This window comes from Hypanus sabinus, unplaced genomic scaffold (assembly GCF_030144855.1).
Source record: "Hypanus sabinus isolate sHypSab1 unplaced genomic scaffold, sHypSab1.hap1 scaffold_673, whole genome shotgun sequence".
Classification (NCBI taxonomy): domain Eukaryota; kingdom Metazoa; phylum Chordata; class Chondrichthyes; order Myliobatiformes; family Dasyatidae; genus Hypanus; species Hypanus sabinus.
In genome coordinates this window covers 82586-107467 of record NW_026781526.1, presented here as the reverse complement: position 1 = coordinate 107467, position 24882 = coordinate 82586, and the positions used below count along the sequence as shown (strand labels likewise).

General features: G+C 42.1%; 2 protein-coding genes across 2 annotated transcripts in view; one reads left to right on the top strand and one right to left on the bottom strand.

The window, feature by feature from the left end:
- ube2z (ubiquitin-conjugating enzyme E2Z) overlaps positions 1 to 9049 on the top strand; it is a 70433-nt gene extending 61384 nt beyond the window's left edge. The window contains exon 7 of the mRNA XM_059962398.1: positions 7088 to 9049. Coding sequence (XP_059818381.1) covers positions 7088 to 7258 — 171 coding nt within the window. The 3' untranslated portion in view covers positions 7259 to 9049. The remainder of the gene's footprint in view (positions 1 to 7087) is intronic.
- A 4288-nt stretch (positions 9050 to 13337) lies between these two features.
- The window catches only part of snf8 (SNF8 subunit of ESCRT-II), a 72912-nt gene continuing 61367 nt past the window's right edge, over positions 13338 to 24882 (bottom strand). Inside the window, exons 7-8 of the mRNA XM_059962399.1 lie at positions 23602 to 23676; positions 13338 to 17376 (exon numbers count right to left, since the gene is read on the bottom strand). Coding sequence (XP_059818382.1) covers positions 17239 to 17376; positions 23602 to 23676 — 213 coding nt within the window. The 3' untranslated portion in view covers positions 13338 to 17238. The remainder of the gene's footprint in view (positions 17377 to 23601; positions 23677 to 24882) is intronic.

Sequence of the window (24882 nt, the reverse complement as noted above, 5' to 3'; positions counted from 1 at the left end):
GAGGGAAAATCTCGCCTGATGAACCTGCTTGAATTCTTTGCGAAGATTATAAGTAGGATAGATAAAGGGGATGCAGTGGGTGTTGTATATTTGGACTTCCAGAAGACCTTTGACAAGGTGCCACACATGAGGCTGCTTACCAAGGAAAGAGCGCACTGTATTACAGGAAGGTTACTAACATGGTTAGAGCGTTAATTGATTGATAGGAGGCAGCAAGTGGGAATAAAAGGATCCTTGTCTAGTTGGCTGCTAGTGACCAGTGGCATTCGGCAGGGGTTGGTGTTGGGACCACCCTTCTAATGCTGTATATCACTGATTTAGATGATGGAATAGTTGGCTTTGCTGCCAAGTTTGCAGGTGATATAAAGATTGGTGGAGGGGCAGGTAGGGTTGAGGAAACAGGTAGGATGCAGAAAGACTTAGACAGATTAGGAGAATGGGCAAGGAAGTGGCAAATGAAATACAATGTTGGAAAATGCATGGTCATGCATTTTGATAGTAGAAATAAATGTGTGGACTATTTTCTAAACGGGGAGAAAATCCAGGAATCTGAGATGCAGAGGGGCTTGGGAGTCCTTGTGCAGAACACCCTGAAGCTGAACTTGCAGGTTGAGTCGGGGGTGAGGAAGGCAAATGCCATGTTAGCATTCATTTCAAGAGGTCTAGAATACAAGAGCAGGGATGTGATGCTGAGGTTTTACAAAGCCCTGGTGAGGCCTCACCTTGAGTATTGTGAAAAGTTTTGGGCTCCTTATCTTAGAAGTGCTGATATTGGAGAGGGTTCAGAGGAGGTTCACAAGAATGATTCCAGGAATGAAAGGGTTAACATACGAGGACCATTTGATGGCTCTGGGTCTGTACTCACTGGAATTCAGAAGGATGAGAGGTGATCTCACTGAAACCTTTTGAATGTTGAAAGGCCTAGGCAGAGTAGATGTAGAAAGGATGGTGAGAGTCTAGGACAAGAGGGCACAGCCTCAGGATGGAGGGGCACCCTTTCAAAACAGAGATACGGAGAAATTTCTTTAGCCAAAGGGTGGTGAAATAGTGGAATTTGTTGCCACGTGCAGCTGTAGAGGCCAGGTTTTTGGGTGTATTTAAGGCAGAGATTGATAGGTTCTTCATTGGACACGGCATCAAAAATTACGGGGAGAAGGCTGGGAACTGGGTTTGAGGAGGAGATAGAGAAAAGGATCAGCCATGATTGAATGGCGGAGCAGACTCGATGGGCCAGATGGCCTAGTTCTACTCCTATGTCTTATGATCTTATTGGGCATTGGAGAAAGTCCAGTAGAGGTTCACAAGAATGGTGCCAGGAATGAAAGTGTTCACATGTCTGATGGCTCTGGGCTTGTACTCACTGTTTAGGAGAATGAGGGGGACACCTCATTGAAACCTATTGAATAGCCTAGATAGAGTGCATTTGGAAGATGTTTCCTGTAGTGGAGGAGTCTAGGACCAGGGACACAGTTTCAGAATAGAAGACCTCCATTTAGAACAGAGATGAATATCTTTAGCTAGAGAGTGGTGAATCTGTGGAATTCATTGCCAAAGGTGGCTGTGGAAGCCAAGTCATTGGGAATATTTGAAGCAGAGGTTGATAGATTTGTCATTAGGGCATCAAAGGTTACACAAAGAAGACAGAAGAATGCGATTGAGAGGGATAATAAATCAACCATAACAGAATGGTGGAGTAGACTGGATGGACAGAATGGCCTAATTCTGCTCCCCTGTCTTACAGTGCCTATAAAATGGTACCTGGGGGAAGCAACAGAGTCCGGCCCTGTGGCTCAGAAGGGTAGGGAAAGGAAGAACATAGCAGCAGTGATAGTGGACTCTATAGTTAGAGGGTCAGACAGGCGATTCAGTGGACGCAGGAAAGAAGCACAGATGCCATGGTCCGGATGTTTCTGATCGCGTCCACAATATCCTGAAGTGGGAAGGAGAACAGCCAGAGGTCATAGTACCTATTGGTACCAATGACACAGGCAGGAAAAGGGAGGAGGTCCTGAAAGCAGACCACAGGGAGTTAGGAAGGAAGTTCAGAAGCAGGATCACAAAAATAGTCACCTCGGGATTATTGCCTGTGCCACGTGACAGTGAATATAAGAAGACAGTGAGGTGGAGGATAAATGAGTGGCTGAGGTTTTGGAGCAGGGGACAGGGATTCAGATTTCTGGATCATTGGGACCTCTTTTGGGGCAGGTGTGACCTGTACAAAAAGGACAGTTTGCACTTGAATCCCAGGAGGACCAATATCCTGGCGGGGAGGTTTGCTAAGGCTACTGGGGAGAGTTTAAACTAGGATTGTTGGGGGGTGGTAACCGAACTGAAGAAACAGAGGAAGAGGCGGTTGGCTCACAAACAGAGAAAGCTTGGAGGCGGTGCGAGAAGAAGGTTAGGCAGGTGTTAGAGAGGGATGTGCTCAGACCGAAGACTTGAGATGTGTCTATTTTAATGTGAGGAGTGTTATGAATAAAGTGGGTGAGCTTAGAGCGTGGATCAGTACTTGGAAATATGATGTTGTGGCCATTACAGAGACTTGGATGGCTCAGGGGCAGGAATGGTTACTTGTGAGTGCCAAGCTTTAGATATTTCAGAAAGGACAGGGAGGGAGGTAAAGGAGGTGGGGCTGTGGCACTGTTGATCAGAGTTAGTGTCACGGCTGCAGAAAAGGTTGACGCCATGGAGGGATTGTCTACAGAGTCAGTTTCTACAGGAAGGGGTCAATAACTTTACTGGGTGTTTTTTATAGACCACCCAATAGTAACAGGGGTATCGAGGAGCAGATAGGGAGACAGATTATGGAAAGGTGTAATAATAACTGGGTTGTTGTGGTGGGAGAGTTTAATTTCACAAATATTGATTGGCATGTCCCTAGAGCAAGGTGTTTAGATGGGGTGGAGTTTATTAGATGTGTTCAGGAAGGTTTCTTGACACAATATGTAGATAGGCCTACAAGAGGAGAGGCTAGACTTGATCTGGTATTGGGAAATTAACCTGGTCATGTGTCAGATCTCTTAGTGGGAGAGTATTTTGGAGATAGTGATCATAATTCTATCTCCTTTACCAAAGCATTGGAGAGGGATAGGAACGGACAAGTTAGGAAAGTGTTTGATTGAAGTAAGGGGAAAAATGAGGCTATCAGGCAGGAACTTGGAAGCATAAATTGAGGAACAATGTTCTCAGGGAAATGTATGGAAGAGATGCGGCAAATGTTCAGGGGATATTTGTGTGGGGATCTGCATAGGTACATTCCAATGAGACAGGGAAAGGATGGTAGGGTACAGGAACCGTGGTGTACAAAGGCTACTGTAAATCTAGTCAAGAAGAAAAGAAGAGCTTACGAAAGGTTTAAAAAACCAGGTAATTAAATAGATCTAGAAGATTATAAGGATATCAGGAAGGAGCTTAAGAAAGAAATTAGGAGAGCCAGAAGGGGCCATGAGAAGGCCTTGGCAGACAAGATTAAGGAGAACCCCAAGACATTCTACAAGTATGTGAAGAGCAAGAGGATAAGATGTAAGAGAATAGGACCTATCAAGTGTGACAATGGGGAAGTGTGTATGGAACCGGAGGAGATAGCAGAGGTACTTAATGAATACTTTGCTTCAGTATTTGCTACGGAAAAGGATCTTGGCAATTGTAGGGATGAATTACAGCGGACTGAGAAGCTTGAGCATGTAGATATTAAGAAAGAGGATGTGCTGGAGCTTTTGGAAAGCATCAAGTTGGATAAGTCGCTGGGATGGATGAGATGTACCCCAGGCTACTGTGGGAGGCGAGGGAGGAGATTACTGAGCCTCTGGCGATGATCTTTGCATCATCAATGGGGACGGGAGAGGTTCCGGAGGATTGGAGGGTTGCGGATGTTGTTCCCTTATTCAAGAAAGGGAGTAGAGATGGCTCAGGAAATTATAGACCAGTGAATCTTACTTCAGTGGTTGGTAAGTTGATGGAGAAGATCCTGAGAGGCAGGATTTATGAACATTTAGAGAGGCTTAATATGATTAGGAGTAGTCAGCATGTCATGCCTTATTGAATTTTTTAAGGATGTGACTAAACACATTGATGAAGGTAGAGCAGTTGATGTAGTGTATATGGATTTCAGCAAAGCATTTGACAAGGTATAAGCAAGGCTTATTGAGAAAGTAAGGAGGCATGGGATCCTAGTGGACATTGCTTTGTGGATCCAGAACTAGCTTGTGGATCCAGAAGGCAAAGAGTGGTTGTAGATGGGTCATATTCTGCATGGTAGTCGGTGACCTGGAGATTGGTGTGCCTCAGGGATCTGTTCTGGAACCCCTACTCTTCGTGATTTTTATAAATGACCTGGATGAAGAAGTGGAGGATGGGTTATTAAATTTGCTGATGACACAAAGGTTGGAGGTGTTGTGTGGATCGTGTGGAGGGCTGTTAGAGGTTACAGCGGGACATTGATAGGATGCAAAACTGGGCTGAGAAGTGGCAGGTGGTGTTTAACCCAGATAAGTGCGAGGTGGTTCATTTTGGTAGGTCAAATATGGCAGAATATAGTATTAATAGTAAGACTCTTGGCAGTGTGGAGGAGCAGAGGGATCTTGGGTTCCGAGTCCATAAGACACTCAAAGCTGCTACGCAGTTGACTCTGTGGTTAAGAAGGCATACCGTGCATTGGCTTTCATCAATCATGGGATTGAGTTTAAGAGCCGAAAAGTAATGTTGCAGCTATATAGGACCCTGGTCAGACCCCACTTGGAGTACTGTGCTCAGTTCTGGCCGTCTCACTACAGGAAGGGTGTGGAAACCATAGAAATGGCTATCACGAGAGGGCACAGTTTTAAGGTGCTTGGAAGTTGTTATAGAGGAGATGCCAGGGGTAAGTTTTTTACTCAGAGAGTGGTGAGTGCGTGGAATAGGCTGCCAGCAGTGATGGTGGTGGAGGCGGATACGATAGGGTCTTTTAAGAGACTCCTGGACAGGTACATGGAGCTCAGAAAAATAGAGGGCTTTGGGAACCCTGGGTAATTTCTAAGGTAAAGACATGTTCAACACAGCTTTGTGGGCTGAAGGGCCTGTATTGTGCTGTAGGTTTTCTTTGTTGCTATATTGGGGGGGGGGGTGAATACTTATGCAATCAGTTATTTTGTGTTTTAAATTTGTAATTTAGATCACTTTGTAGAGATCTGTTTTCACATTGACTTGAAAGAGTCTTTCCTGATCAGTGTAAAATAAAGCCAAATTAAATTCACTGTGATTCAATATTGTAAAATAATAAAACATGAAAACTTCTGGGGGGAGGGAGGGAGGGGTGAACACTGTATGGTGTTTGGTCTAATGGTCATAGATGCTGCCTGACCTGCTGAATTCCTCCAGCATTTTGTTTGTGTGTTGCTCAAGACTTCACTGGATCTCTTGTGTATCAATTTAATTAAATACCTTTTGAAAGTTCATTTATACCATATCAACTGCATTTCCCTCTTTACATTTCATTACTTCATCAAAATTGACTCCATTTATTATAATTAAAGTACTCTAATTCTAAGTAAACTCATCTCCAAACAATTCAACCTGGGACTAAACAACTCTCTTTGCAACTGAGGCACAGGAGCCTCAGGTCTCACACCACCAGGTTCAGGAACAGTTATTACCCCTCAACCATCAGGAAGGAGGTACAGGAGCCTCAGGTCTCACACCACCAGGTTCAGGAACAGTTATTACCCCTCAACCATCAGGAAGGAGGTACAGGAGCCTCAGGTCTCACACCACCAGGTTCAGGAACAGTTATTACCCCTCAACCATCAGGAAGGAGGTACAGGAGCCTCAGGTCCCACACCACCAGGTTCAGGAACAGTTATTACCCCTCAACCAACAGGAAGGAGGTACAGGAGTCTCAGGTCTCACACCACCAGGTTCAGTAACAGTTATTACCCCTCAACCATCAGGAAGGAGGTACAGGAGCCTCAGGTCCCACACCACCAGGTTCAGGGACAGATATTACCCCTCAACCATCAGGAAGGAGGTACAGGAGCCTCAGGACCCATACCACCAGGTTCAGGGACAGTTATTACCCCTCAACCATCAGGAAGGAAGTACAGGAGCCTCAGGACCCACACCACTAGGTTCAGGAACAGTTATTACCCCTCAACCATCAGGAAGGAGGTACAAGGGCCTCAGGTCCCACACCACCAGGTTCAGGAACAGATATTACCCCTCAACCATCAGGAAGGAGGTACAGGAGCCTCAGGACCCACACCACCAGATTCAGGAACAGATATTACCCCTGAATCACCAGGTTTCTGAACCAATGTAGATAACTTTACTCACCTCAACTCTGAACTGATTCCACAACCTACAGATTCACTTTCAGGGACTCTATAATTCATGTTCTTAGTATTACTATTTTGTTAATATAGAGACACAGCACAGTAACAGGCTCTTCTGGCCCAATAAGCCCACGCTGCCCAATTACATCCATGTGATCAATTAACCTACTAACCGGTACGCTCTTGGACTGCTGGAGAAAACCCCAAGGAAACGCATGCGATCGTGGGGAGAACGTCGAAACTCCTTACAGACACAGGCAGTAATTGAACTGAGGCAGTCACTAATGCTGTAATAGCGTTGCGTTTATCGCTACACTACCGCTCTGCCCCAAATAAAGTATTGTTTATTTATTATTAAGTCTCACACCGCCAGGTTCAGAAACAGCTACTACCCTACAGCCATCAGGCTCCTGAACCAACGTGAACAACTTCACTCACCTCAACCCTGAACTGATTCTACAACCTACAGACTCACTTTCAAGGACTGGACAACTCATATTCTCAGTATTATTTATTATTTGCACAGTTTGTCTTTTGCATATTGGTTGTTTGTCAGTCTTTGTAGATTTTCATTAATTCTATTGTATTTCTCTGTTTTACTCTGAATCTCAGGGTTGTATCTGGTGACATAAGGGTACTTTGACCTTTGCCCCACAAGATGGCCTCGTCAGTCCTTACCGCCTTGTGCTCTCGTGACTGTTCAAAGTGTGTATTTGTTGATAATGGTGGTCATTTGGAATTCTCACTGTAAAATACTGACCATATTCTTCTGCCTCTTGTAGGATCCCTTTGGAGAGAGGCGAGGTCATTTTGATTACCAGACCTTACTGAGTCGGCTGCAGGTCATTAGACAGCGGTTGAAAAAGAAGAACGAAGAGGACGCAGTGGAAGCCGAGTCTGACAGCAGCTCTTCAGGAAATGAGCAAGACAGTCAAGGTGCCTCCCATCCCTAGAAAACAAACTCTGGGACAGGCCCCACCTGCGATGGTGCGGACCCAAAGGAGGTTGTGGGCTGAAGCCGCCGTCCAGGAGTGAGACTGAACACGTGGATTTGTAAATAGACCAAAGATCTGGGATCTTTGTGGGCAGCCTGTTTTACTCGGCTTTCGCTTTGTAATGATAGCAAGAGGAAAGAAGGGTAGAATTGCCTTGGTAAGAATCATATAATTTTTTAAAAAGTTTTTTTGCTTTCCAATCCGTACTCCCTAATGGCAGGGCACTGCTTTTATTGTGGAGTGTTGCTCTATAATACCTACATCACCCATCAAGGGTGCCAGTCCTTCTCAGTATAACCGCCTGTTTGAGATGGTATGGGCATTTTGTCTTTTTATATACTGGCATTCACATGCATTCAGGTCTGTGGTGGCTTCCTCTGGGGTGTGATTGTTCCAGATACCTACAGCTCCAAGACCTGTATTCTGCAGGTACACCAAGGAGAGGGGTATACTTACAGGGGTTTTATGGACCAATGCCACTAAGCAAGGGCCCTGTGGAACCCAGGTTGGAAACCCTTGCCTTAGGCTGATGTGAGGAGAAATCTGCAAAAAAGAAAAATCTTCAAATCATGAAATTATTGACAAGAAAATTTTTAATTCATTCTCAATATACAAAGTTAATTCACTCCATTTAAAGAAGATTGCCTTTGCACACACTCACGGATTAATCCATGGGGTGTAAAGGCCCTTTGATCTCACAAATACTGTACAGTTAAATACTTATTAAATACAAGATGAATAAGACAAAATCAGAAAAGTACAGCACAGAAACAGGCCCTTCGGCCCATCCAGTATGTGCCGAACCATTTAACCTACCTTGTCCCTTTGACCTGCACCTATACCCCTTCCCATCCATGCATCCATCCAAACCTCACTTAAATGTTGCAATTGAAATGGCATCCACAGTCATGCTGCCAGCTCATTTCACGCTCAGCACTTTCTGGATGAAGAAGTTTCCCCACGTGTGTAATGGAATTTCCACTTACATGCATCAATGTTAGCGACACAGTGCTCTAGTGGTTAGTGCAATGCTGTTACAGCTCGCGACGTCAGAGTTCGGAGTTCACTTCCGGCATCCTCTGTAAGAACGTTTGTACCTTCTTCCTGTCTGCCTGTGGGTTTCTGCTGGGTGCTCAGATTCCCTTGCACAGTGCAAAGACGTACTAGTGACTAGGTTAATTGGGCCTGTGATTAGGCTGGTGTTGGATCAGAGGGTTGCTGGGTGATGTGGCTCACTGGTCATGGACATGTACATACACAGTAACAGTACCTCAAATAAAGTAACAAATAAGGTGCATTTACGACACAAGTCAAAAAGTGAACAGTATAACGCTGCTGGTGTGATGAGACCTGGGTGGTGGTAGGGAGTTCAGAAGTCTTATGGCCTTGGGGGGAGAAGCTGTTTCCCATCCTGACCATTCCTGTCCTAAATACCTAGTACCTGACGGTAGAGGGTCAAAAACATTGTTGAACAGATGGGAGGGATCATTGACATACACAGTGATCCTGAATATACTTTTCAACGTATTGAGACTGGCAACTGTAAGTATTAAAAATGATGTATTGATCATAGCCTAACTTCAAATCTCATACCTAGGATTGTTGATCAACTCTAGACACCTGCAGATTGTCTTTTGGAATAAATTGCTCAGTAATCAGTTACCCGTTACAACTGTGGGGGTCGGAGTTCAGAGTTCAATTCCGGTGTCCTCTGTAAGGAAGTTTGTACGTCCTCCCTGTGTGTGTGTGTGTGTGTGTGTGTGTGTGGGGGGGGGGGGGGCTCCTCCAGGTGCACGGTCCAAAGACGTATCAATTGGTCATTGTAAATTGTCCTGTGATTAGGCTGGGTGGCACAGCTCAGTGACTCGCAAGGGCCAGTTCCACACTGCATCTCTAAATAAATAAATAGAAGGTTTTGTGAAGTGTGAATTGGCAAATTAAATGGAATCCAGTAAAAGCCCTACTATGTAATGTGGGATAACAATCAGTTTGAAATATTCTACCTGATTTGTCTGTTTCGTTATGTGTTTAGTTCTCTGGATCATATTTGAAGATTGCGTGTTTGTGACAAAGTCCTGAAGCACGGTGTCTCAAATATTCAGTGAGCCAGCTCCCTGGAACGGAGGTGTACAGATCAGAAAATGCAAAATATTAGAAATACTCAGACAGTTAGGCAGCATTTGTGAAGAAAGAAACTGGGTTACTAGTTCTGTTCTTGCACAGCAAAACTTTTCCTTGTAGGCCAAAGGTGGCCAAGTTCTGATTCATTTGTGTCCATTGGGTTAGTGCATTCCTGTCTCCTTGACTTGCTGCCATTTATCGGGGGGGGGGGGGGAGAGTAATATTCACCAAGCTGCCTTTGTTCCTGATAAGTACTCAAAAGTTCTTGTTGGGGAGTGCTTGAGAATGAGTTCGGGTGTGGTGAACATCCTCAGTCAACCAGCCCGCGATCTCCCCCATTGGGGAAGGATGCTTCTGCCACTCTACCCAGCTCCGATAGAAGTGTGCTTGGTTGCTATGTCACGTGCATTATTTCCACATTAAAGAGGCCGGAGATTCTATCCAAAAGTATTGATCGCAGATGCTAAGCACTTCTAAATATACAGTATGATGCAATTAATACTGGAGGCCAGTGTGAGATTTGCAAATTCATTGGATAGATACAGTACTTTGCAAAAGTCTGAGGCACATATATGTAACCAGGGTGCCTCAGACTTCTGCACAGTACTGTATTTGTCAACATGGGGCAGAGAGCAAGTTTGTAAATCTGGCGGGAGCAAAGGATGCTGGAAATGGTGAGGGTGGAGTGCCGCAGGAGGGGTGTGGGACAGGTGGCAGAAAAGGAATGCCGGGGTGGGGGCAGACACCCCCAGCCCTGAGACACCAGGCGATGTCATTTGATTCCAAACAATCGGTTTATTGATCATTACGAAATGTCTCTCTGGTGCTTCCCTCTGCTTTCCCCTTTCCCCAACCATGATTCCCTCTTTCCCTGCCCCCTTCCCACTGTCAGTCCATGAGACCCATTATCCTATTATCAGAGTAAACACGAGGAATCTGCAGATGCTAGAAATCCAAACGACGACACACACAAAATGCTGGTGGAACACAGCAGGCCAGGCAGCATCTATAGGGAGAAGCACTGTCAACGTTTCGGGCCGAGCCCCTTCGTCAGGACTAACCAAAAGTCTTTCGGGCAGAGACTCTCGTCAGGACTACGGTTAGTCCTGACGAAGGGTCTCTGCCCGAAACGTCAACAGCGCTTCTCCCTATAGATGCTGCCTGGCCTGCTGTGTTCCACCAGCATTTTGTGTGTGTTGTTTATCCCATTATCAGAATTAGGTTTATCATCACTCACATATATCATGAAATTTGTTTTTTTGTGTGTCAGCAGTAAAGTGCAATACATAAAATTACTACAGTACCATGCGAAAGTCTTGGTCTCACTCGCACACATGGTGAGGGGTCCGTGGATGCCAGGTTGGAAACTCCTGACTTTAGTCAGACCACCTCAGTCGCTTTGTTTTAGTGTAATGTCCAGGGACCGTTTATTCGTCAGTACTACTGCAAAACAGTTCAAGCAACATGCATTTCTTTGGTGTCTTTTAAAATCTGTTGTCTTGCATCCTCCACAGACGACACGGTACAACATTGTACCATAGGGACATGAAAAACATCTTGCAGTTGATGCTTGGCTTACTTTACACAGATGTGCAAATACTGCACCATTACAAATGTAGAGAAACCTCTTTCATGTGGACTGTAAGCTTCACAGCCCAGAGCTAGGAGGAGAATTAGGCCATTCAGCCTTTCGCCATTCCATCATGCCTGATCCTGGACTCCTGGGCTAAAAAAATTTCCTCCTCATCTCTGTCCTAAAAAGACATCCTTCTATTCTGAGGCCGTGCCATCAGGTCCTAGACTCTCCCACTATAGGACTGCCTCATGTCCACTCTATTTAGCCATTCTGATATTTGTTTCAAGGCAGATATTGACTTGGTCGTGCATATTCTCTGAATGTGAAGCGGGTTTGCCCCTCTGAGTTAGAGCCACCCATACATTAAGACAAAATTTCTCAAAGACACTATTGCTGAACAGAGGGAATGTTTGAACTGTTGTGTTTGGTCCATTACTAGATGAACGTGTTTAATGACCTATCCACCAGAGCCCTGGCCATTTGGGAAGATTGTTGGACTGTGAGTGAAAGGATAATCTGCTCTCCCGTTTACTGAGTTTGTGGGTCATCTGTTCATTTCGGGTAGTAACTTGTCAAACTGGAATTGTATTGAAAGCTGTCATTCTGCGATTAACTGCCAAGCTGATTTATCTACCCAAAGGCTTACATGAATGATAACTGCTGCCAGAATGGGAAGTATCAGAAAAGCTACTTGTTGACAAGGAATGGATTGCAAAGATGGTGTTAGTGGGAGTCAGGCTAAAAGCTATTACTGTACATTCACTAGGATACCATTGAAGCGTACTGGTTGGGGTCCAACCAAAAAAGCACTGAATACTTCATTACTTAATTGTCTCCTTTCCTACGGGTTGGAAGCTAGATCTCTTTTACATGGGCAGGAAAACCTCTGGTCAGAAAGGTTTCTCTCACAGAGGATTGATCTCTCACCTGTGTTTAGCTTTGTTTGAGCAATGCCTGCAATAATCCAATGCCTTTTATTTCAATTGCTTTTTGTTAAACCCAATTTTTTATTTTTCTTTATTAGTGAGTATTTGACTGTATGGTCTACTCTTGAATGAGTGAATATGAGCTGACACTGGCCAACTAGAGCAGAAGATTCTAATTTTTGGAGATGATGAGTTGATTCTGATGACTTTAGTTAGTCTTCCCAACCCACTCATCATCCACTGGCACCCAAAATGCTTGTATGTTGGCCTATAATAGGCACTTTACCGTCTCCGCTTTTGGCCAAGCAATCTGCACATCACTACAGGAACATGTGAGCCATTTGCAGGACGTTTTGTATGGGGGGGGTGGGTGCAAGTGTCCAGGAACCATACCTCATCAAAGAATTAGGAAAGAAAATATCAGAGTTGAGAACTTTTTATATATTAAAAAAGTACATCTGCTTGCATCACATTTTGTAAATTTAAACACTGGTGTCCTTCAGCCTTGGCTTCTAATGTTAGTCACACCTCAATGCCACAATGCCTTGGTCAACAGACCTGGACCACATGGGAGATTCTGCTCTCAAAAATATCAGACAGCGCTGCACTAGTTTTGGTCTCCAATTGGCTTCCTTTTCTGGTGGAAAACCCTATCAAGTAGAGTAATAATTCAGCTTGACGTGCTGTGGAAGTTGTTCATCATCGGTGAGCTAGGACTTTATCCAAGGCAACATGAGGGAAGTGATTAATGTTTAATCATGGGGTAGAAGGACAATCCAGTGATGCTGATCAGGCTGGGCAATGATACCGATTGTGCAAGACTGTCCAATCATGGTTAATGACTAATATGCAAAAGCACTGATGTTGTTTCATATTGTACATAAGCAACAAATGAATCTTTTGGTGCAATAAAATTTGCTAATAGCAGAAAATTTACACAACTGCGTGGCTTCATTCTCTGTGGGATGTGTACTAGTTGAAATCTCAGCATCATATTGATGTGGGTGATCATGGTCTCATGGTCATGATTGTTCTGGACAAATTTTTCCATAGAAGTTGTTTCCATTGTTGCCTTCTGGGCAGTGTCTTTACAAGATAGGTGACCCCAGCCATGATCAATACTCTTCAGAGATTGTCTGCCTGGCATCCATCACCAGGACTTGTGATCTGCACCGGCTGCTCATACAACTGTCCATCACCTGCTCCCATGGTTTCATGTGACCCTGATCGGGGGCTAAGCAGGTGCTACACCTCGCCCAAAGGTGACCTGCAGGCTAGTGGAGGGAAGGAGCACCTCACACCTCCTTTGTTAGAGACATATGTCCACCCCACCACCCTGAAACCTCAGCACAGAGGTTTTATAAAAAGCCTTTCAGTTCATTATAAACACAAGAAATTCTGTAGATGCTGCTGGAGACTCTTCTTTATTCATTACATCACATTATTCAGTTCAACTTCAAACCAACACATCAGACAGGACCTCGATTCGAGTCAGGTCACGTTTATTGTCCTGTGCGTGGTATGGCGAGCTACAGGTACAAAGAAAACTTGCAGCAGTATCACAAGCACATAATGTAGGTACAAACACCACAATAGAAATTATACATAAAATTATTCTAAGTTATCTATTTGTCAGTCACTCTGTAGTCAACCCACCCACCTGTCCTAAGAGAGTCTGCAGAATCTGGAAATCTGGAGCGGCACATGTATGGATTTTCTCCAGGTGTTTCAGTTTTGGACTTTGGTTAATTGGTGATTGTAAATTGTCCTGTGATTACACTAGGATTAAATTGGGTGGGGAGGTGGTTGATGGATGTTGTGCTTCAAGTGGCCTACTCCATGCTGTATCTCAATAAAAAGCTGGAGGAACTCAGCAGGTTGGGCAGCATCTATGGAGAGGAATAAAGAGCCGACCTTTCGGGCCAAGACCCTTCATCAGGCCCTCATTACATTGGACATTTTACAGAGCAATCCACTTACTGCCCCATTGCCTTGCAAACCTTTTTTTTTAGATGACTCTTTGTGGAATCCATTGTGTCCACAAAACTAGATTTCACTTGAGAAGCAAGCAACTGAGTTGGTACATGTGGTTGTCATTTAGGAATTTGGATAGGTTCATGGATGGGAGAGGTATAGAGGGCTATGGTCCAGGCTGAGTTGATGGGACTGTGCCTAATTATCATTCACAGATTTAGATGCTGTAGTTCTCCATGACTTAAGATGTAATAGTCACTCAGGCTTAGGATGAGTCATTAGCAGATTCATCACTTTAAAGAAGACCATAAAACATTAGAGCAGAATTAGGACATTCAGCCCATTCAGGACGTTTAAATTGCTGAAGAATTCTTTATTTGGGGTGGCCTTCTGGTTTTCTACCACAGACTTGGATGGTGCAGTAACATAGTAGCTTGCATAATGCTCCACAGTGCCAGCAATCAGGGTACAATTCCTGCCACTGTCTGTAAGGAGTTGTACATTCTCCCCATGACCACTCGAGTTTCTCCTATTTCTTCCCACATTCCAAAGATGTTTGGGTTAGTAAGTTGTGGGCATGCTATGTTGACACCGATAGCATTCTCATCCTTGACACAATGCATTTCATCGTATGTTTCAATAAAGCTAATCTTTCTTTTCTCTTTCTTAAACTTCCACCAATAAGAATACGTGGCAGCTGCCTTGCCAGAAATGAAGGACTTGCGTGCATCTTGTTTTGAAGTACACACGGCCACTTTATTAGGTACAGGAGAGGAACCCGGTGTGGTTTTCTGCTGCTGTTGCCCAGCCACTTCAAGATTCGACAGGTTGTGCATTCAGAGATGCTTTTCTGCACATAACTGTTGTAACACATGGTTATATGAGTTACTTTTACCTGACTGTAGGCTTGAACCAATCTGGATGTTCTCCTCTGATCTCTCTCATTAACAAGGCGTTTTTTCACCTACAAAACTGTCGCTCACTGGATGATTTTTGTTTTTCGTTCGAGAGTTTCTCTTCTCTTGGTTTTTCTCTCAGGATGGACTGCCCAGTTCTTTTTTTTCTGTTTAGAAGTGTTTTTTTTCTTTTATAAAAATTTCTAATAGTTCTTCCTTTCTTCATAAATTGATAAGAGGAGAATTATACGTTCTATATCAAATTTATACTTTGTAGATCAACACTATCTGTGATTCTGACATTGCTTATTTTACCTTCTATATATACTGCTATTGACATATATACCAGAGATACTCTCCTCCGGTTTGTACATTTTTTTTTAAAAATCAATAAAAAGATTGGAAAAAGAGAGAAGACTGTTGTGTGTGAAAATTCCCTGAGATCAGCAGTTTCTGAGATACTCAAACCACCCCATCTGGCACCAACAATCATTCCACGGTCAAAGTCACCTAGATCACATTCCTTCCCATTCTGATCCTTGGACTGAGCAACAACTGAACCTCTTGACCATGTCTGCATACTTTTATGCATTGAGTTGCTATAACATGATTGGCTGATTAGATATTTGCACGGAGAGAGTAAATGTGAAGAGGATGTTTCCTATAGTGGGGGAGTCTAGGACCAGAGGGCACAGATAGAGTGGATGTGGAGAGGATGTTTCCTATAGTGGGACAGTCTAGGACCAGAGGGCACAGACAGAGTGGATGTTTCCTATATTGGGGGTGTCTAGGACCAGAGGACACAGATAGAGTGGATGTGGAGAGGATGTTTCCTATAGTGGGGGAGTCTAGGACCAGAGGGGACAGCCCAGGATAGAGGGACATCCATTTAGAATGATGAGGAGGAATTTCTTTAGCCAGAGTGGAGAATCTGTGGAATTTGTTGCTACTGGCGGCTGTGGAGGCCAAGTCACTGGGTATATTTAAGGCAGAGGTTGATAGATTCTTGATGAGTCAGGGCATGAAAGCTGGAGATTGGGGCTGAGAAGGAAATCGATCAGCCATGATGAAATGGCGGAGCAGACTCAATAGACCAAATGGCTGAATTCTGCTCCTATGTCTTATGGTCTTAATGAAACGTGGCCACTGAGTGGAGACGCAAGTGCTGCAGGAAAGGTCAGCTATTTTCCACACAGTAACTCTCCACCAACTGATGATGCTCCAGTCTGTTTTCGAGATGGTGGTTGAAAGGGAAATACTGGGAAATTTTGTACTGTTCATCAAAATTATATTTATGGAACCATTTCTGCCCTGATGAAAGGGTGGACGTGAGCTGATTGAACAGCTCAAGGTGGCACACTGTGCCATTGCACTAAATCGTGTGTTCATTCTTGTGGACTGAGTCCTGAACCCAAAAGATGTGTTGGCATTGGAGTCCGGAGGAAGTTTATGAGTGATGCTGGAAATAAAAGGGTTTGTGTATAAGGAGCATTTGATGGCTGTGGGTTTGTACTCACTAGATTTCAGAAGAATAGTCGGGTGTTGGGAATCTTGTTGAAAGGCTTATTTAGTATTATTTCTCTTTTTCTATTTGCACAATTTGTTGTCTTCAGAACATTGATTGAATGCTCAAGTTGGGCAATCTCTCATTGATTCTGATATGCTTATTATTCTTTTGATTTATTGAGAACACCCACAAGAAAATGGAATTGAAGGTTGTATATAGTGACGTATACGTACTTTGATAATGAATTGAATTTAAACTTTGAATCTTTCCAATAGCAGAGTCTAATACCAGAGGGCATAGTATTAAGGTGATTGGAAGGAAGTATAGAGGAGGATGTCAGAAGTAAGTTCTTTACAGAGAGTGGTGAATTCATGGAACACCCTGCCAGGGGTGGTGGTAGAGGCAGAAACATTAGGGCATTTAAGAGATTCTTCAATACCCACATAGATAATCGAAAATGGAGGCTAAGTGGGAGGGAAGGGTTAGATTGATCTTCAGACTAGGTTAAAAGTTTGGCCTAACATCATGGGCCAAAGGGCCTGTGCTGTAATGTTCCATGTTTTGATATTTAATGCAAAATGACAAATTTTACTTTTAGACTTTATTCAATACCCCTCAAGGCGAGCTTGTTCCTGTATCAGACTCCGCACAAGAGAAACTCCAGCTGGCCCGCAGTTCAGCAATACACTTCACATTTCTTTTTTTTAGAAAGATATACAAGTTGATTTCCTTCTCCCCCCACCTCTCTACATCCTGGTAAAACTAAACCCTGTCACCAGCCCTGGACATGTACTCAGGCAAAGATTGGAATAGAGACCTCTCTGTAAACCGCTGTACAGAAAGTGGCACCAATAGCAATCTGACAATGAGATCTTCGCAACTGACACCAGAAATTTATCTGGATCTTCAGAACAGATCCTCTGTTCTGAAGATCTTCCTCATGGCAAGCTTTCGTCAGCTTCTTCTGGTGTCACATCCTGGGAGTACAGATCAGAGAAGAGGGCAGGCAGCCAATACTGTGGCTCCCCAGGAGCTTGTTTGTCAATCCACGCCAAGCCTTCCTTCAACAAGTGTTCCTGAAGGAAAAAGCATGGGAAGGTTTTATTCACAATGGATTTTGATAATGTTATAACATTTGTACACAAGAATCAAGCCCCAGACCACAGGCCATTCGGCCCACAACGTTGTGCCAGACCTTTAACCTACTGTTCAGTCAACCTTTTTCTCCTACATAGCCCTCCATGCACTCACCACTCTGTGTAAAAAAAAATCTGACATCCCTCCTATACTTTCTTTCCCTCAATCACCTTAAAATTATGCCCACTGGTATTACCTATTTCTGCCCTGGGATAAAGTCTCTGGCTAACCACTCGATCTATGCCTCTTGTCCACCTCCATCGTCATCGCTCATCCTCCATTCCAAAGAGAAAAGCCCAAGCTCACTCAACTTGTCTGTATAAGACACTCTCTCTAATCCAGGCAACATTCTGGTAAATCTCCTCTGCACCCTCTCGAAAGCTTCCACATCCTTCCTATAATGAGACAGCCATAACTGAACACATTATTCTAAGTGTGGTCTAACCAGGGTTTTACAAAGCTGAAACATCACGTTGTGCTCTTTTAAAAAATTTTTTTTATTGAATTTTCAAATAGGTTACATAGAGTAGAATAATCAGCCCTCCCCCCTCCCCTTAACCCTTCCCCCCATAACATCCCTATCTAAAAAAAAGAAAAAAGAAAAGAGAAGAAAGAAAGAATGCCTGGATATCGGAAGATCTCCACATGCTCCATGGAATTCAGAATAGCTTTAATACATGTATTTGTTTCTTTCCCCAAATGACTAATAACTTTATCTTCAGATACCTATTTATTTAATCCTATCTTTTGTAAATAAGGGCGCCAAATTTTCAGAAATATGTCATATTTATTTCTTAAATTATAAGTAATTTTTTCAAGTGGAATGCAGCTAAAAATTTCATTCTTCCAATGATCCATACTTAAGTATGAATCTGATTTCCAAGTAACTTCAATCGCCTTTTTGGGCTACTGCCAATGCAATTTTTATAAATTCTTTCTGATATTTGTTCAATTTAAGTTTCGGTTTTATCCCTTTAATATCACCTAGTAAAAATAATGTTGGATTATGTGGAAGTTGTGTTCTAATAATTTGTTCCAATAAAACTCTTAAATTTATCCAAAAAGGTTGAATTTTAAAACAAGACCAAGTAGAGTGTAAAAAAGTACCGATTTCTTGATTACATCAAAAAAATTGATCAGATAAATTTGGGTTTAATTAATTTATTTTTTGTGGTGTAATATATAATTGATGTAAAAAATTGTATTGTACTAATCTAATTCGGACATTTATTGTATTTGTCATACTGTCAGGACATAGTCTTGACCAACTTGTTTCATCAATTTTAACATTCAAATCAGTTTCCCATTTTTGTCTTGACTGATGAATTCCTTGTTTAATTGTCTGCTTTTGAATCAAATTATACATACAAGATGTAAATTTTTTAATTTTTTCCTTTTTGAATTAAAGTTTCTATTTCATTAGATTTCGGCATTAACATTGTTTGACCCAGTTTATCTCTTAAATAAGCCCTTAATTGGAAATAACAGAAAAGAGTGTTATTTGATATTTTATATTTATTCTTTAACTGATCAAATGACATTAATATACCTCCTTCAAAACAGTCTGCTATATATCTGATCCCTTTCTGAAACCAGCTATATAAAAGTTGATTATCCATTGTAAAAGGAAAGAATCTATTCTGAATTAAAGGTCTCTTTGCTAATAAAGATTTCTTTATCTCATCATCAACATTTGTCTTATTCCATAGATCAATCAAATGTTTTAATATAAGGGATTCTTTCTTCTCCAGTATCCACTTAGATTCCCATTTATATATAAAATCTTCTGGTATATTTTCTCCTATTTTATCTAATTCTATTCTAATCCATGCCGGTTTCTCTTCATCAAAAAAAGATGCAATAAATCTAAGTTGATTTGCTTGGTAATAATTCTTAAAGTTTGGTAATTGTAACCCTCCTGGATCAAAATTCCATGTCAATTTTTCCAATGATATTCTTGACATCTTACCTTTCCAAAGGAATTTCCTCACACATTTATTTAACTCTTGAAAAAATTTCTGCGGTAATTGTACTGGTAGTGTTTGGAATAAATATTGTAATCTAGGGAATACATTCGTTTTTACAGCATTTACTCTGCCTACTAATGTTATTGGTAACATCATCCATTTATCGAGCTTTTTGAATTTTTTTCAATAATGGCAAATAATTTAATTTATATAATTTCTTTATATCATTATCAACTCTTATAACTAAATACTTTATATCATTTATTGGCCATCTAAATTGACTTATTAATCAACATTGACTATAATCTCCTTTAGTAAGGGGTAAAATTTCACTTTTATCCCAATTTATTTTATACCCTGATATTTTCCCATATTCTTCCAATCTAGAAGATAATTTACGCAACGAGTACAATGGGTTTGTTAGATAAAACAGAACATCGTCAGCAAATAGGTTAATCTTATATTCCTCCTGAAACTCATAATTAATTCTAATTAATTCAGTTAATGGTTCTATCGCCATAAAGCAGGTGATAATGGACAACCTTGTCTAGTTGACCTTGTTAACTGAAATGATGTTGAAATTTGGCCATTTGTCACTACTTTAGCGTTGGGATTAGTATTTAAGGTTTTAATCCAATTTATTAAAGATACTCCTAATCCATATTTTTCCAATACCTTAAATAAAAAATCCCATTCCAATCTATCAAGTGCTTTTTCTGCATCCAAAGCAACTGCCACACTCATTTCCTCCCTCTTTTGCGCCAGATGAATTATGCTAAGTAACCAAGTTACATTATCTGCCGATTGTCTGTTTTTAATAAATCCTGTTTGATCCATATGTATTAATTTTGGTAAGTATTTAGATAATCTATTAGATAAAATCTTTGCTATTACTTTATAGTCCATGTTCAACAAAGAAATAGGCCTATATGATGTTGGCTTTAAAAGATCTCTATCTTTTTTTAGCAATACTATTAAAATAGCTGTCGAAAAAGATTCTGGAAGATTATGCGTTCTTTCCGCTTGATGTATTAACTCCATAAAAGGAGGAATTAATAAATCTTTAAACATTTTATAAAATTCAGGCGGAAAACCATCTTCTCCTGGGGATTTATTACTCTGAAGTGATCCTAGAGCTTCTTCAACCTCCTTTACTGTAAAAGGCATATCTAATCCCTTCTGTTTTTCCGAATTCAATTTTGGAAGAGTTATTTGTGATAAACCCTTTCAATCTCAACAATATCATTTTGTGATTCTGATTGATATAATTCAGAATAAAAATTTTTAACAGTTTCATTAATTTCTAAAGGTTTATAAGTAATTTTATTTACACTTGTTCTAATTGTGTTTATCGTTTTGGAAATCTGGTCTGTTTTTAACTGCCAAGCAAGAATCTTGTGTGATCTTTCACCTAGTTTGTAATATCTCTGTTTAGTTCTCATAATTGCTTTTACTGTTCGGTATGTCTGAAGTGTATTATATTGTAGCTTCTTATTAACAAATTGTCTTCGTTTTTCTTCTGTCACATATCTTTGAGATTCTTTTTCTAATTTTGTAATCTCTTTTTCCAATTGATCTGTTTCTACCATATATTCCTTCTTAATTTTAGTATAACTTATCTGGCCCCTCAAATATGCCTTCATTGCTTCCCATAATACAAATTTTTCATCAGCTGAATGTGAGTTTGTATCTTAAAAAAAACAAACTTTTTTCATAAAATCACAAAAATCTTGACATTTTGATAATATTGAATTAAATCTCTATCTGTAAATCGGTTCCTCCTTATCCATCATTATCATTGTCATTATCAAGGGGGAATGATCTGACAATATTCTTGCTTTATATTCCATATTTTTCACTTTATCCTGAATATTCGTTGATAATAGGAAAAAATCTATCCTTGAGTAAGTTTTGTCTATTTGAATAAAATGAATAATCTCTTTCTCTTGGGTTAATTCTCCTCCATATATCAATCAAATTTAAATCTTTCATCAATGATAAAGTTAATTTTACTACTTTTGATTTTGTGACAACCTTTGTTGATCTATCTAAAACTGGATCTAGACAAAAGTTAAAGTCTCCACCTTGAACTCAATCCCTCAACTAATGAAGGACGATACCTCAAACACCTATCAACTGGTGCGGTAACTGAGAGGTCTATGGACGCAAATCCCAATATCCTTCAGTTCCTCCACATTCTCAAAAACCCTGTTAATAACCCTGTTTTCTGCCTTCAAATTTGACCTTCCAAAATGAATCGGTTCTCATTTTTCTGAGTTAAACTCCATCTGTCAACACCCAGCCCAGCTCCACATCCATCACGTCCTATGACAACCTTCTACAAAATACAGAACTGCAATAAACCTTTGTGTCATCTGCAAACTTAGTAACCGACCCTTCTACTTCCTCATCCAAGTCACTTATAAAAAGCAGGGATCTCAGAATGCTGCCTGTAAGGAGTTTGTACGTTCTCTCCGTGACTGTGTGGGTCTCCTCCCACGGTCCAAAGACGTACCATTGGTAGGTTAATTGGTCATTGTAAATTGTCCCCTGATAAGGCTCGGGTTAATCGGAGGATTGCTGGGCTGCGTGGCTCGAAGGGCCTATTCCATGTTGTATCTCAATAAATTGAAGATTCCTGTGGATAATTACTGGGGACCATCCTCCAGGCAGAATATACTCCACCTACTCCCACCTTCTGTGGACACGCCAATTCTAAATCCAGCCTGGATCCCATGCCTCCTGACCTTATGAGTGAGTCTATCACCGGGAACCTTATCAAAATCCATAGACACCACATCCATTGCTCAACCTACATCTACGTGCTTTGTCACATCCTCACAGAATTCAATCAGGCTTATGGGGCATGACCTGCCCTCACAAAACCATGCTGACTATTCTGAGTCAGACTATGCTTCTCCAAATGGTCATAACTGAAAAGGTCAGGGTGTCGAGGCCTGAGGTAAGATGCTCCACGGCTCTGCACCAAACTATGAGACTCTTGTGGACTTCAGTTCAGAAACAGTTTGCTTGCGGTTACTGTTCGCATGATTTTTATTTTTCAGTGTCTATCGGTCTTTTTTATGCATTATTTTGTTATTTTATTCCTTTATTTTTTTAAAGGCATGTTGTGGTTTTTAATCTCCGCACATTGAGAGTTAGACAATCATACATTCATTCATTCATTGGGGTTCTTTGTTTCATGACTGCCTGGTCGAAAACAAATCTCAAGGTTGTATAATGTATACTTACTTTGATAATAAATGGACTTAGAACTTTGAAATCCTGTCTCTAAGAAATCTTTTCTAATAATGTGCCCACCACTGAAGTAAGACTCAATGGTCTATAATTCCCAGAATTATCCCTACTCCCTTTCTTGAATCATGTTCCCCTTAAACATTTCACCCTTAACCCATGACCTCTCATTCTTGTCTCACCCAACCTTGGTGGAAAAAGCCTGCTTGCATTTACCCTATTTGTTCATTCATTATGTGCCGTGTCGTACGACATGGGAAATCACGGTCTTTCCATGACCATAATTACCATAATTGTTCTTGGCAAATTTTTCTACAGAAGTGGTTTGCCATTGCCTTCTTTGGGGAGTGGGGGGCAACTAAGCAGGTGCTAAGGTGACCGGCAGGCTAGCAAAGGGAAGGAGTGCCTTACACCTCCTTTGGTAGCGACATCTCTCCACCCCAGCACTCAACCCTATCTACACACCTCATAATTCTGTACATCTCTATCAAGATAATCTTCCCTACATTCTAGGGAATAAAATTCTAACCTATTCAATCTTTCCCTATAACTCCGGTCCTCCGGACCCAGCAACATCCTTGTAAATTTTCTCTGCACCCTTTCAATCGTATTTACCAAAACAGTCAGTCAGTGTCTAGAAGATGCAGCGAGAATGGCAACAGCAGACTGCTCTGACCTCATGAACAGCGGTTGTGGTGAGCTATGTGCCTGTCGGGACACGCCCCTGCTGACTGCTCCTGTGGCTCCCCCCACAGGCCCCTGTATAAAGGCGATCTGAGGCCTGACGCTCGGCCTCAGTCTCCAGGACATGGTATGATGGACACTCACTCCTGGTTCCTTCTTCCAGTCAATAAAAGCCGATATCTCACCTTACATCTCAGTGTGAGTTATTGATGGTGCATCAAGGGGTTAAAGGCAACCCAGAACCACATAAGTACCTACCAACACCTGGTTGGCACGTTCTGTCTCCCACTTCAGGCTGGACTTGATTTCACTGACAGTTACGTATCCGTTCCTCTGCAAGGCAAGATGGGGATGAGTCAGATCGTGCCCCTGAATAAATCAACATCTAATTACATGAAGCATCTGAAACAAGTGAGAGCATGAAGAGAAACAGATAAGCATGGTCTGATAGCTTGCACAGATGTGCGGTGGAGAGCAATCACAGTACAACCCTCCCCACCACTGAGGATATCTTCAAGAGGCACTGCCTCAAGAAAGTCTATTTATCATTAAGGACATCCAGAATGTGCCCTCTATCCATTATTACCATCAGGGAGGAGGTACAGGAGCATGAAGACACACACTCAACGATTCAGGAACAGCTTCTTCCCCTCTGCCATCAGGGAGGAGGTACAGGAGCCTGAAGACACACACTCAACGATTCAGGAACAGCTTCTTCCCCTCTGCCATCAGGGAGGAGGTACAGGAGCCTGAAGACACAGACTCAACGATTCAGGAACAGCTTCTTCCCCTCTGCCATCAGGGAGGAGGTACAGGAGCCTGAAGACACACACTCAACGATTCAGGAACAGATTGCTCCCCTCTGCCATCAGGGAGGGGGTACAGGAGCCTGAAGACACACACTCAACGATTCAGGAACAGATTGCTCCCCTCTGCCATCAGGGAGGGGGTACAGGAGCCTGAAGACACACACTCAATGATTCAGGAACACCTTCTTCCCCTCTGCCATCAGGGAGGAGGTACAGGAGCCTGAAGACACACACACACAACGATTCAGGAACAGCTTCTTCCCCTCTGCCATCAGGGAGGAGGTACAGGAGCCTGAAGACACACACTCAATGTTTTAGGAACAGCTTCTTCCTTACCACCATCAGATTCTTGAATGGTCAAATACTCAACCTCTTTTTTTTTCCCCATCTCTTTTTGCACTACTTATCTAATTTTACGTATATATTCAGATTTTTGAATAGTCCATCTGTTGTGCATTCAGAGACACTTGTCTGCACACCACTGTTGTAACGTGTGGTTATTTGAGTTACTGTCACCTTCCTATCAGCTTGAATCGATCTGGCCATTCAAATCTGACCACTCTCATTAACAAGGCGCTTTCTCCCACAGAACTACCGCTCGCTGGATGTTTTTCTGTTTTTCGCACCATTCTCCATAAACCCTAGACCAGGGGTTCCTAACCTGGACCCGATGGACCTCTGGGTTAAGGGTAAGGTTCAATGGCTTAAAAAAGGGTTGGGAACCCCTGCT